At 45.4% G+C, this 14,009-nt stretch overlaps 1 protein-coding gene across 7 annotated transcripts in view; it reads right to left on the minus strand.

Annotated features, from left to right (window-relative positions):
* Positions 1–2,938: 2,938 nt before the first annotated feature.
* Positions 2,939–14,009, minus strand: part of SULF1 (sulfatase 1) — a 127,382-nt gene continuing 116,311 nt past the window's right edge. For 2 of the 7 annotated variants that reach the window (XM_072951836.1, XM_072951835.1), the window contains 2 exons: positions 4,534–5,261; positions 2,939–3,963 (listed from right to left, as the gene is read on the minus strand). In XM_072951836.1, coding sequence (XP_072807937.1) covers positions 3,853–3,963; positions 4,534–5,261 — 839 coding nt within the window. In that variant the 3' untranslated portion in view covers positions 2,939–3,852. Of the gene's footprint in view, positions 5,262–12,403; positions 12,490–14,009 lie in introns of those variants that run through there. The other 5 variants (XM_072951839.1, XM_072951840.1, XR_012065449.1 and 2 more) reach the window with 4 other exon arrangements.

Consider the following 14,009-nt stretch of genomic DNA (forward strand, 5'->3'; position numbering starts at 1 on the left):
TACGAGCCAAAATCAGTAGAAAGCTGAACTGTTCTTTCATCTGCTGGCATGGCTAAGAGCCTCGGCACTGAAGAAAGAGCGAGCCTGCCATGAATCTGGTTGTTCTAGATGCTTCTTTGTCAAAAGGGTCGTGCTGCTACTTTAGAAATCACTGTAAATGGCAGCCTTGGGAGCCTTACAGCAGCTTTGCCAGGGCCCGGGTCCCGGCTCCCAGCAAAGAGGTCTCTAGTTGCACTAGAGCCACACCTAATGGTCGCTACGGAAAACACATGCTCTACTGATCCCTTGGCCCTTCTGGTTCCTGGTTTGAGCTGTGGGCTCCCAGCCACCAGACACATTTTAGGGTGGCAAGGCTGATGTTCTCTCCTCTTCTGCTGAAACCTATTAGTGGTTGGAACGGTTCCACCCTAGCCCTGGGTCACCTGTGCTGTTGGGGCTGGGAAGTGAGGTAACATCGGGGGAGAGGTTTGTGGGGCAAGAATGCAGATTCTGGCGTCCTGGGTTGCCCACCTGTGTGGGGGCCGGATGTGCAGAACCAAAGGTACACAGAGCAGAAAAGTGAGGCAACGCTGAGCACGGAAGACCTCAGCGTCGGTAGCACCCTTTGTCCCCACAGTGCTTTCCCTAACACCGGGGAGCAGGGACACCCTGGTCCCAAAAGGAGAAATCTGACTTTTGAAAGTCATTCTCTCTACCAGCTTCATTCAGCAGCGGGCTTGCTGCTGGGCCCAAGGTGAGGTCCTCAGTGCTGGTGAAGCCCTCCACTGGGTCCACGGCGTAACTGGGAGGAAGGGGAGCTGACTAGACCAGCGCCAACAGTGGGCACATCAGGTGAGTTTCTTGGTCAGAAATGGGGGAAGGAACAAGGTATGAATGTGGCCAGTTATTCTTTCACGTTTGACCCCAGACACATTGTAAACTGACTATACTTCAATTTTTTTAAAAAAAAGAATGAATAAAATTCTTTTACAAAGCATTTAAAAATCTTTTTTAGGAGGTCAGCATGTTTGGATATGTCCGGCGTGGCGTGGGAGGGTGAAGTCCTCATTCCTTCTCTCTCATCCAAAACTCCCTGCAGATGCTACAATCACAGGAATTTTTTTAAAAGAAGACTGGGAGGAGCCTCAGGTGTTATCTAATTTGGATGTGGCAGCTAGGTTTTTGTCTTGCAGGCCACTGGGAACACCAGTTCAGCAGTGTGGCTAGTCGCTGTCTGGAGAAGCAGCCGGCTGCGCTGGGGGCCCTAAGGGCACGGACGCTGGGATTAACGGAGACGTGTCTCGATGAACCAGCAGTGTCTTTCCGGGGCACATTTTGGGGAAAGAAGCCCGTGCGCTATGCATTTGCCATCCTCAGTTAGAACCTCGTATCTTATCATCAAAGGAGCTGTGAGGGCATGTGGCTTTCCCAAGTCCATACAGAGAGTGAAAACTAGAGTTTGCAGTGAGGTTCATCTTCTGAAATTTCGTGTCTGTTTTTCTTTCCACTACTCCTTACCAGATGGGCCACCGTGGCCTCTCTTCACCGATGTGGGGGGTGTGTGTGTGTGTGTGTACATACATGTGCGTGGATTCAAACAGAGAGAGTAGAAAGGGGCTGGCCCTCACCTCTGCTGAACCTCTTCATCTTCTAAACCCACGGGGCATGTGCAGATGGGAAATCAGCCCAGCCCTCCTGGGCGTCAGCTTATTTATGGATCAAATGAGACCAATTGGCGCCAGTCTCCAAGGGCCCTTGACCTGAAATAGTCTTTCTTGTGCCCCTTACACAGGGTAGCTACTCCAGAAATAGTTATTGAACTAAAGTGGAATTTTCTCCAGGATAGCAACATTTGGCCTAATCACATTTTACAGGAAAGGATCAAGGAGCAGGTCACAGTGATGTGTCTTTGGACAGCATGGCTATCTTGGATTCTTCTCTTGATGAGATTGCGGTGTTACAGACTGAAGGGCATCCCCTCGAAATTTGTATGTTGAAGCCTCAATCCCCTGTGTGACTCTACCTGGAGATAAGACCTTTAAAGAGGTAAAGGTAAGTGAGGGCATAAGAGTGGAGCCCTGATCCCATATGACGACTGGTGTTTTTATAAGAAGAAGAGACTTCTGGGATGTGTATGCACAGAGAAAAGGCCATGTGAGGACACGGGAGAAGGTGGCCCTCCGCCCACCGAAGAGAGAGACCCTGGGAGAAACCAAACCCACTCACGCCTCGGCCTTGGACTTCCAGCCTCCAGAACTGGGAGAATAAATTCCCGCTGTGTAAACCCCAGTCTGTGGTTCTGTAATGGCAGCCCTAGCGAACTAGCACAGATGGTTTCCTTAACGATCCAAAGATGGAACTGGCAAATCCCAAAGTCCTTTGCTTTTTTCCTTTATTATTAACCTCTGAGCTCTGGACATTTCAAGATTGTTAGCCCCTCTCTCTGAAGGGGAGAAAACTCCTCAGGAGACGTGGTGCAGAAGAAAGTGTACAGAACTTGTCTGTCAGAAAACATGAGGTCTTAGATGGTAGTGAGGTCCCCAAAGAACCCAAGCTGCCTTCTGTGGGTCTGTCCTCTTGCTTTTGAAAAACTCCCAGGACTGGATACATATTAGTAGGTTCAGTGAAAAATAGAAATGTGGGGTCCCTTGTTCAAAAACGATTGAGAATTTCAAGATGGCGACAGTAGAGTGTTCAGCTGGCCCAGTGCAGCTGCTCAGGTTGCATACCCAGGCAGCCGCCCTGGGGCTGCATCTGCACATTGCCCTGGACATCATGGAGGCACCTCTGTGTTGAAATCATGTTAATCTGAGAATGTTCTATGAGACACTGACTTTGGGTCAGTTTAACAAATACGGCTAATGTTTAATCATGCAAATTGAAATCGGGACTCAGTTTCACTCGCAGGGAATGGGTGCGTACCACAAAAACTGGGTCAAGTTCATTTCTCTGAAACAGGTAAAGTTTAAACACCTTTTATTTCAAGAAATATTGCTTCTAGACTTTCCTGAAGCCAGAATTGTTCTATAAAAGTATCACAGAATATTACACAAGATTAAAAAAACACAGTATGCTTCCTAGTAATTTGAAGCCTTTTTACAAAGCACATCATTCACGACCATAAATATGTTTCTTCTGTCATTCAGCCGGTGACACACATTATCTGATAAAGAGCTAGTTAATTTTAACATATGTACAGAGTCTACGATAAAGACTTAAAGTTATCAAAGATTCAACTATAGCATATTAAATTTTCTTTAAAAGAGATTACCTTAAACACTTAAAGAAAACATAATTTACCTATGTGTTTGAATTCTCTAAAAATAAAACGAAAATTACTATTAAGCTACAAACAAAAAACCTTGGGAAGTTGGCTAGGATACTGATAACCCTTACTGAGGTAATAATCCTTTTGCTGGTATTTAAAAATCTAATACATGACAAGAATATTTTTGAGGATACAAAATTTCGAACACAGTTTTGAACTATGCCTTAAAAAAACAGAACTTGCTGAAGGCCTTAAAAATAATCATACCACGCACATGTTGTATTTAAATTATGAAACAGTCATTAGTTTGTTTTACTGAAAAAAATTCTTTACATAAATTCAAAACTAAAACATAGTTTCTCAACACTTAAGCTTATTAGCCAGGTCAAGAAAACAAAAAGATGGGGGGAAAAAAGTCTTCAGTCCTTTTATCCTGTTAAGAAAATAATAAAAATTTAGAAATCTTAAGCAGATGAACACTTTGAGTCTGGGTACAGAAAGAGCAGGTAACATTTATTTTGTTTTTTTATTTATTTTTACTGCCAACATCCTTAGCCATGCCTTTCTGCTAAGCAATTTTAGCAAGTCGAGGTAAAACACATGCATCAGTTTCTGGCAGAAGCGCAGAGTGAACAATATGGGATCCATACTGTGTGTCGTCCTGGGGTCCATTTCACTTTGCCACACTGACAGCAGGCAGTCAGACTGTGACAAGCCTGTTAAAAAAAAAAATAAGACTAACCAAAGAGACGTGGCATTCCGATCTCAAAGTGCAAAATCGCTGAACTAAAAGTGAGGGCATTGAAAAATTCCAGTGGTTAAAAAATGAATTAAAACCACATTACGCAGGCAGTGGGAGGTGGGCTGAAAGGCTCACGGAGGATGTCAAGTTTCAGAAACTCAGAAAGGCACAGTTCTAGCCGTCTTGATTGGATACCATTTATATATGCAGGTCCCTCCCTACAACTTTCAAAAGGTAATACTGTTTTAGTACCCCCAAACAAACCAACAAAACCCCACAAATCCACCTTACTCTCGACTCGACTCAGACGTCGAGTTCCCGTGTGTGCGTGCTGCTCACCTGTGCACTAACTTCGACTGCACGTGTGTACCTGGGGTCATTGGAATGTTGGTTGTCATGATTGCCTTTGCTAGTTTACTAAGAAAAAGCTAAAAAAAAAAACAATACTGTGTTTAGGGCAAGGTAACATGGCATCTAATCAGAGTGGAAAGGAGGCACTGCCTTCTAGACTCTGGAAGCTTCCCCTCCTGCGATTCTTCTCCACCTTGTTTGACATCGTCTCGGTGCTGCTGGAGGAGTCAGGCTGCTCCACGGTGGACACTTGGATCCCCTGATGCGTGGAATCAACACCAGAATGCACAGGAAGATGCAGCCGATCTTGCAAAACATCTTCTTCGGGACGACCGTCCTGGCGAAGTTCCCTCCGGTCCCCGCGCCTGGGCTGCCCCAGCTCCATCAGGCCGTCACCACTGAAATCGGTTTCAACATCATTGATCTCCTCATGCTCCATCCATTGGTCAGTTCTATGATTTTTCCAGTGTTCAGAATTCAAACGACTAACTTCCGGAATGTCATTATTCCATTCAAGTTTACTCTCTGGACTGAATGTTGGTCGGTTCGAATGCAGGGCTGGAAGGTCAGCTGGCAAGGTCAAAGCAGGTGCTTCCCCAGCCCTGCTCCTGGGGTCTTCATCCGACTCAGCGGAGGCCACCCTTGCCGGCACGGGATGCTCGGCGGACGCAGCCAGGAACCCACCACTTCGAGCACTTTTAGTCTCATTTGCTTTATTTTGTTCATGGTGACTGTTCAGCAGTGCAAATTCTCTATCTACATCCTTCAAGTAATTAGTCCAGTCAGCCAGACTAGGTCTATAGTTTTGTCTGTCCTCAGAGACACTTCCGTTCACGCTATGTAAATCCTCCAGGCCTTGCCAGGTGACGTCTGCAGTGACACGGGGCAGGTTAGCCCTCCCATCCTTCCCACAGCTGTCCTCTGTGAAAAGAGACGAAGGTGGATCATTAGTGGAGAAAGTATTTCCTATTTACTGGAGAAGCAGCTTTTATTATTTTTATGGTGCAAATCCGTTTGAAATATGACACTAAAAAGCATATTCTCCTAATGATTTGTTATCAAGGCATGGCCTTGGATGACACAAGTGATTAAATGAAAATGAAAATCGGAAAGAGGATGGAAGAGTGAAAACTTCTACGACTGGGCTCAGGTGGTGCTGGAAGTCACTGATGTTACCAGTCAGGGGGCTTGTGTGTTACTCCTGGGTTTACTCAGGTCACCTCTGCACCCAGGAAATCGTGTGAGTGACTTTCCCCGAGTCTTGATCCCTCATCTGTCAAGCGTGGGAATAGCTCTGTGAAAAAAAACCTTTACTACTTATAGAGCTGCTGGGCGAATGATGGATTTCAAAGTATCTTAATGTAATAGGCAACACTTAGTAAGATATTTTTATTTCATATGCCCTGGCACTCAGTATAAAAACACATTTGCATGCAATTAAACTCTTCAAATTAAATGGATCTGTTTCTCTGGGTTTTTTTTTTTTGCCCTAAAAGTTCTATCCTTCAGATAAATTAATCATTGAGTGGTTTTCACAGCATGCAAACAATACACCAGCTTTCTCTCAGATATTTCTACATCACCAAGATGACTATAGTTCTGTAGGAAACAACATCTTTCCTCTAGATGTGTCCAAGTACCATTTAGAAAGAGATGCCCTCAGTGAAAATGATAAACTACCCACAAAGCAACACAGATTAGCAGGAAGAGTCAGCAGAACCACACAAACCCACACCCTCAGTGTAACCAGAAGGTAGAGAATGCTGTAGTCTTCAAAATCACCTGTAAGTGAAAAAGAGATTTAATACGAAATCCCAGTAGAGCTGGGTGTCCCACTTTGGGCACCAGCCCTGGGAAGCCAGTGCAGAACAGAGTAGAAGGGATTGAGGATGGAGTCACAGACTGATTTGAAACCATCGCTGGAAAGGATGTCAACCTGAAGTGTAAAATGCTGTGCAGTCTTGGTAAATTGAGGTACTGATGAGAGAGAGGCTCAGAGGTGCACACGGATCGAGGTGGCAGTCTTAAAAGGCATCCCTTCAGGGGGAAAAGCATACAAAGGAAGAGAGGAACATCCTTTGGAAACTGGGTGACAAAGCAAAAAGGAAGCCAAAGAGAGGACATTTCAGGTCCTGCAAGAAAACAGGAAAAACAAAATATTGGAGGAAACACACAGCCTCTTACAATCCCATCCCCAAATAATAACAAAATAAGAAAGTAAAAGGAAAGTATACTTGGTGACACTGACAGAAAAGGAGCCTCTTACACCATGTGTCTTGTAAATACCGGAAGTCCATGAAATTAATGAGCGCAGTCTAAATATAGACAAAATTATTATAAAAGAAAATAGAAAATAAGAATGAAAACTCCATCATCTTATAAAAATGCCCCTGCCAAAATAAACCATAAAGTGGAGGAAAGCACAACAAAACACTGATAAGTGAATTAAATCTTCCCAATCAAGCATCGGAGGATGCGAAAGCCATCTTAAATCAGAAATTAAAGTACGGACCAACGACCGTGTATCTAGCCAAGCACTCCTTCAGGTATCAAGGCTACAGAAAAACAGTTCCAGACATGTAAGGGTGCGGAGAACACGGCACATATCAGCTCTTCTAGGACAGTCTTCTAGAGGATAGATTTCATTCAGCCAAGAGGTCACTGGGGGAACTTCAGCAAAAAGGATGGATGGTGAGCATTTAAAACATTTGCCAGATTCAGGCGTAAAACAAAGAGAGGGGAAGGGTGAAGAAACAATATGTACAAAAGTAGGGCTCATGTAGAAATAAAGTAGAAAAAAAATGCGAGAAGGGGAAGAGCTGGAAGAAAGTAAGGTCACTGTCGTTCACGCAATCGTTGGGAGTCACGGAACACCGTCCAAAATGGACCAGCGAGGTAATCAAGGATCAAATGAGAAACAGGGATTAGGGGCATTAAAAATATGTAAGTTCAGGGGCAACCAACAGAACAAAATACAAACTCTACTACATTTCAAAAGTGGGGGAGAAGCGCAACCATCTTTATAAAGAAGGAGCTATCGATATAAGATGCAATGGGGGCTGTATCTCAGTGCTAGAGTGGGTTCAAGCCCTGGTAAATTTTAATCTCCATTAAAATTAATTAATCAATTAATTAAAAACCTAATTACCTTCTCCCCCCAAATAAATAAGCTACAAAGTATTTTTTAAAAGATGCAATGAGAAATACACAGAAACATAGTAAAAAGAGATACTCCAGCCAAGAGAGGTAAAATGGACTCAAAATAAAGAAAAATATGGAAGATCTCAATATATAATCAATCAGGTAGTTCTCACAAATACATATCCAATAGTAACATACTCTGAGAACAGAGGTTCCGCCTTCTCAAACACACACAGGAATTCACACAATTGGATTATATATTAGGTCACAAAGACTGCGTAAGTAAGTTGCATAAAGTAGAAATATTATAAATAACCCTTGGACAAAATACAATAAAGCTAGAAATTAATAGAATTAAAACAACAAAAAAAGCCCTTTAACCTGGAAATGAACAAACCTTCTATTAAACATCTTCTGGACGGAAAGGGAAATACAAATCTAAAATTACAGAATTTCTTAAAAATAATGCTAACGAAAGCACGACAAGTTAAGACCTTACGATACATTTGAAGCAGTAATTAGAAGAAACTTCATAGCCTCAAAGCACTTTTATCACAAAACGTAAATGAACTGAAGCCCCAAACTCAACAGCTGAAGCAAGAACAACATAAACCAAATGAAAGCGCAAAGAAGGAAGTGATGAAAACGAAAGTAAAATCAGTGAGGTAAAGAGCAGAAAAACGACCTATCCATTAATAAGTCAAAATCCTGATTCTTTAAAAAAAAAAAGTATCAAACAGTCACTAGCCTTCCTAATTAAGTAAAAGGGGAGAAATTTCAAGTATACAAAATAGAAAATGACCAGGGAGAAATAATCACTGAAACATACAAAACTTAAAACTCAAGCCATTACAGATGCTCTGCTCAGGCCACCTCAGTTTTGAAAATCAAATGAGTGCCCTCAGAACTGGAACTTGTAGGGAGAAGAGCTGTATTAATTAAAACATCCTGCCAGTTCTCAGCGATCAAGGAAACTACCATGCTGAGTGGGTTTCTGGCTGACCTACCACTTGCTCCCTGGGAGTGTAGGCACCTCGCCAGGTGCACCTGCCCTGATACGTCTGTTTGCTTTCCCCCAGGCTCAGCAGTGCTAGCGAGCCAGCCCTGGGCCACTTGGAGATGAGGACTGTGTGACCGCGCTCCAGTCGTGACTCATGGCCGGCGTCTGGGGCTCCCCTTCCCTGGGTCTCTTCTCTCAGTCACCTCTCAGGGCTCTGTTTTCCTTTCAAGATGCCTCGCTAGCACTGTTGGACTTTCCTGTTCCGGGCGCCCGGCCGAGAGATGAGCCAAGGCCAGCGTTTGGGCGGGAGGGGAGGCTGGCTTCCTAAGACAAGTGAGGGGACTTGCATTCAGGGCTGTTAGGGGGTGGGTCGGGGCCAGGGCCGCTGTGCGTGCTGTGCAGTTTGCACCCTAGACAGGAGTGTGCCGTGGGGTGACAGGTAGGCACAAAAACCCAGCAAAAGCCCTGCTAGACAGATCACGCCAACAGGTGGGTAAGTTTTTCCTTGCACCGCAGCGGCCACCCTGCTCAGGATCAGTCAATCTAAGCTCTCAGAGAACGTTCATAACTTTGACTTTTCTAACAGAGATTCTTCTCCAAGTGGCCTGTTTCTCGTGTTGCAGAAGAAGAAAATAAGTGCTGAATTTGCAGAACTCTGACATCCTCCCTAAACCGAAGAACGGCACGTACCTTGGTTTAGCTTTAATATACAGGGGGAAGCGAGGGGGGGGGAGGACCCCTCTTTCATCCACTCAACAAAGAAAGGACAGAATGTATGTGACCACCTCTCTGCAAGGTGACAGCTTCAAGGAGCACAGGGTGACACCTAATAATTACAGTACAGGATGTGAAGTGCTTTGACAGGGGCAGGCATGGCGTCCTAAGAGGCTGGTGAGGGCGCGTCAAGAAAAAAAAAAACCCCAAGCAAAAGCAATGTGGACGGAAGCATGGTTGTTGAGAGTGGGCACGATGTGGTCTGCTGGCTGCAGGGCGTGGGGCAGAAGGGTCAGGAAGCAGCCCCGCCAGCCTGAGGCTGCCAAGAACTGACCGTCTAGCCCACACCACCACCGGACACACACCACGACTGCCAGGAGCTCATCAAAGGACAGCGGCACCAGCTTTCATAGGCGGTGGGAAAAATAAACACCCCATCAACCTGTGGATCCTATCCTATTTTGCAGCACAGAAATTATTACTTGCAACTCAAGCCAACAATTATTTCCTGAGTCATGGGGGTCACCTTCCGGGCTGTGTTCTGACTCTGACCTTGTCCCATTCGGAAAATGACCAGGGTGAATAAGAAAGCACTTGAGCCGCCCCAGCCTCGTGCACCTACCGCGCCAAAAAAAAAAAAAAAAAAAAAAAGAAAAAAGCTGAACAGGAAACAGGCTTGCTTGTAAAAGATCTTCTAAATCGGTCTAAGGATTAATTATTGAAGGTCCACAAAATTGAAGGCAGTTTAAAAACTCTTATTTAGTCAATTTGATACAAGTTGCATTTTCTAGAATACTCTTTTTTAAAAAGAAAAATTTGGGGGGGAGGTAATTAGGTTTGTTTATTTATTAATTTAATGGATGTACTGGGGATTGAACCCAGGACCTCATGCGTTCTAAGCACGTGTTCCACAACCGAGCTATATACCCTTGGATTTTCAAATTCCAAATTCTTCAGGTTTGGTTGTAATCTTTTTTCTCAAAGTCTTGTGTCATCAAATTTCATGATTAAAAAGCTATTTTAATTAGTTTTCTTAAAAAAAAAATCTGAAAGCATCAAGGCTTCCAAAAATCCCACGAGGGGCGCCTCTCCCTGGAGGGCTGTGGACTGGTGAACCGAGGCAGCAGTGTTTCTGGCAGCTTGCTTAGCATCTGTTGTCTTTCAGTCCAACAGGATGCCGTGAGCAGGGAGGGCCACACTGAACGCTGCCTCTGAGCGTCCATGGAGAGCCCAGGTGTGACAGGTAAGTGCTCTTGGTTTGATCATTTCCATGGCTATCGGCTGAAAGAGAGTTTACCTCATAGATTATAAAATGATGGAGGCTAAAAATGCCAGTCATTTTGAGTTAACAGAGGCTCTTCAGGTTTGTCCTTTGGTAAGAAATTTAGAAGAAGAAGAAGAAAAAAAAAGCAACAGGTAACACTAGATCACCCTGCACACACACACTTTCACTGGCCCCGTTGTCAGAGAAGGAACTCCATCAACAACTGAAGTTACCAAGGGTGTGCCAGAACGGTCCCAGAAATGATGGCTTTGGCCCCATTCAGTGGCTAGGGACAGGCATCAGGGACGGGGAGCCCCAGGTCCCTGCCATTTAATTGCAACTGGCGTGCAGTCTTCATCTCCACGTTGTCCTGGAACGGCTTGATGAGGGATGCTGTGACTCAGCTCTGACCAGACTTGTGTCTCAGATAAGCTGTTAATAGCCTGTGACCTCTTTCATGACAGAAATCAAAGAGGGCCAGACTGAAAATCCCCTGACTGCAGAACTGAGTGCATCATAAAATAACTGTAAAGTCAATATCCAGTGTTAGGTCTGCTTAAAATGTCACATTTCGGAAATGTCCTAACGTGACCCCTGAGAAGCAGGCAGAACAGGCCTGGCGTATGAGATGTTACCTTGTCCACCCACGTCCCGGGTGAGCCCAGCTTAAGACAGGGCTCTTCTGCTCTGTCCTACATGTGCTGGGGGCCGAAGGACACAGGGTCGGTGTCAGGGCAGAGTGGGAAAAGGAGAGAAGACAGACAGGAGGGAAGAGGAAAAGAAGAGATACGGAAATGGCTGTCAAGGATCCTCAAAAGTCCAGCTGCCTTTGTCTTGTTTGTTTGCTCACGCCTCTCCCATCCCCTTTCCTACACTCATTTTGCTTCTCCTGGACCAATAAACTGCCCTCTAAAAGGAGGAATCGGAGACGAAATCTCAGGAGGCTGGAAGGGTGACTGGGGGCAGCCAGGGTGCCCTGGAGTGGCGATAGTCTGTTTCTCTGAGACAGTGTCAGTGCGGATGGCGGGGGTTAAGTCCAACTTCCTCTGATGGATGTTCTCCCAAGAGGATTCTTGAACTAAGGTATTGATACATCTGTGTCTCAGTTACCCTGCAGTAAGGTGGTAAGGACGGGCCCCTCCTGCCCCACGCAGCATGTTTTTAACGGACCTGCCTGAGGTCTAAGCTCGGAGGAGAAGGGCATTAGCAAAGACCGACTCGCCCACCGGGCGTTCTGGGTACCGCTCCCTTCCCCCAGAGCACAGACAGGTAAGAGGGATGGGTGGGGGCTGGAAGGGGATAAAAATACCGGGCTGAGGGCCATTCATAAAGCTTTCCTGTGTCAGGTGCTACTGTCTTCGTGCTGTGTTGAGACTTTTCTGTGCATTTGGACTCCAGATGCCCTGACCCCAACCCCTACACCCCCTCTTCAGCCACTGCCACTGGCAGATTCTTCTGAATCCTATCACCCCTGCTTTTCACCAGCAAAGTTTTTAAGGGCTGTAAACCAGGAAGCTCCTCTTTCTCCTCCAGCTTCAGCCTAGAATGCCCTTAAAATTCCCATCACTCTTCTTGTGATTCTGACGTTGTTTCATAAAATCTTTAGCTTCCCCCACGCCTTTCCACCAAATCAACGTGTAAGCACCCCTAAGAAAATAATTCTCCCATTTTCTCCCCAGGGCTCCCAACGGTTATTCTGGGGTTTTTTTTTTCCCCCCTTCACATCATTCCATGCTTAAAAGCACCGTCCAACAAGCAAACAAGCATGGGAGTGAGTAAATGCTCTGAGACATCTTGTGATGACAGTGAGCTGATTTAAAAGCAAAATGACAGATCGGTACCCAATGACACAATACGGTGGAGAAGGCTGTTAGAACATGCATGCACCCCCAGCTATGCTCTGGGCCACAAAGTAAGAAACAGAAATTAGTTAAAATGGCTGGATCATGCAATTATTGGGAAAGAAGCTGCCGGGGAGAATAAAAAATGTGAATACCTGTGAAGGTCATAGCTTCCTCCATCTTTATTTCCTGATATAGGAAAATATAAGAGTAATTTATGTTAGCTTTAGAACTCGTCAAACCATCCACTATGTAGTGTTTCATGCACAATGTCTAAATCCTAGAAGGAAACATACTGGGTTAAGTACAGACAGTGCCGGAGTCCAACAGAACTTTTTCTATTAGACAGGTTCAAAATGAGGATTGAAAGCTATAAATAAAAAGGTTTCAGATAAACCGTGGAAGAGCTCACGTGAAATATGGGTGGGGTGAGAGAGGAGAGCCCACTTAGAAGTAGTAAGACAGGTACTTCCAAGAGCCCATGTAAGTCTCTAATAGTTAATTAAATGTTGGTTATTTTAGACCAAATGCTTGGAAAAAAGGACCAATCATCATTTCCCCCAGGAGTCGTCTCGAAGGTAGACAGGACTACTTGAAGCCTAACGGCTGTAACAGGCCCTCATCTGGAGGCTCTGTCAGATGTCACTAAGCTGAGCTGCCCTGTCATCAGCAGCGAGGCTGCTGTGTTCTTTGGGGAGGGATAGCTGGGTGTAATATTTCTAGTGCCTCTAACAATGGTTTCAGTTTCCAGGCCTTAGTGGGCTTTTTTGGAGGGGGGAGGGTAAGATTTGAGGAAAAGGTCAACAGATAAGCAGGGTATCTGCAAAGATGGAAGCTGGGTGGGGTCAGTGACCAAGATGACTTTTGCGGCTGGTGATGAAATCCACTAAGGTGTTAGCTGAAGAGTGGTGACTGACAGCTGCGACGGGAACTCCCAAGGGATTTATAATTTCTTCTGGGACACCCAGCTCGAAAGCCTTCAGGGTCCTACAGTGGTGGAAGTGACAGGGGTGATGCTGATCATTTCAGAATGCCTTCCTCCCACCCCCTCCCATCCCCATCAAGTCACATGGCCCCGGGGAGCTGCCCACTGGCGTTGCTGGCTCTGCAGGGAACCACAGAGACACAGGCTCTTAAGGACACCGAGAAAACCCAGCTGCACAGCAGGGGCTGCAATATCACTCCCCGCTGCCTGCGGGTCCAGCTCTTTGCCCCTGTGGGTTGGTGCACAATGCCCTCGGCTAGCTTTGGCTTTCTCCTTCCTTCTATGGACGTCTGGTATTTACATTTCTATAGGAATTATGAGAAAAGAATTCTCATTAACCTGGCAAGAGCTGGCAGCGATGCTGAAAAGAACTGCCTCTCCATGAGCCCAAGGAGGAACAAGTGAGTTAAGGCTGCAGACTAGGAAGGGAGTGTCTGGCTGGCTCCATACAGGCCCTCTCAAGCTTTCAGATCTCAAGACAACGACTCGCTCAAACATCGCCAGTTTCAGATGGGAAGTAACTGGCAAAAGAAATCTAATTCCATGTGTCACGGGCAGGGATCCGATTGGGGTAGCTCCAAACTCTGATAAGAAGAAATAGGGCATTGTGTGTTTCCATCCAAATTCTCTTAAAAAAAAAAAAAGCATATCCTGGTTTACCGAGAGAGCATCTTACGATTGCTGACAGCAATGACAAATAGCGCCACCAATGCTTTCATCCCAT

This window comes from Vicugna pacos, chromosome 29, assembly GCF_048564905.1.
Source record: "Vicugna pacos chromosome 29, VicPac4, whole genome shotgun sequence".
Taxonomy (NCBI): domain Eukaryota; kingdom Metazoa; phylum Chordata; class Mammalia; order Artiodactyla; family Camelidae; genus Vicugna; species Vicugna pacos.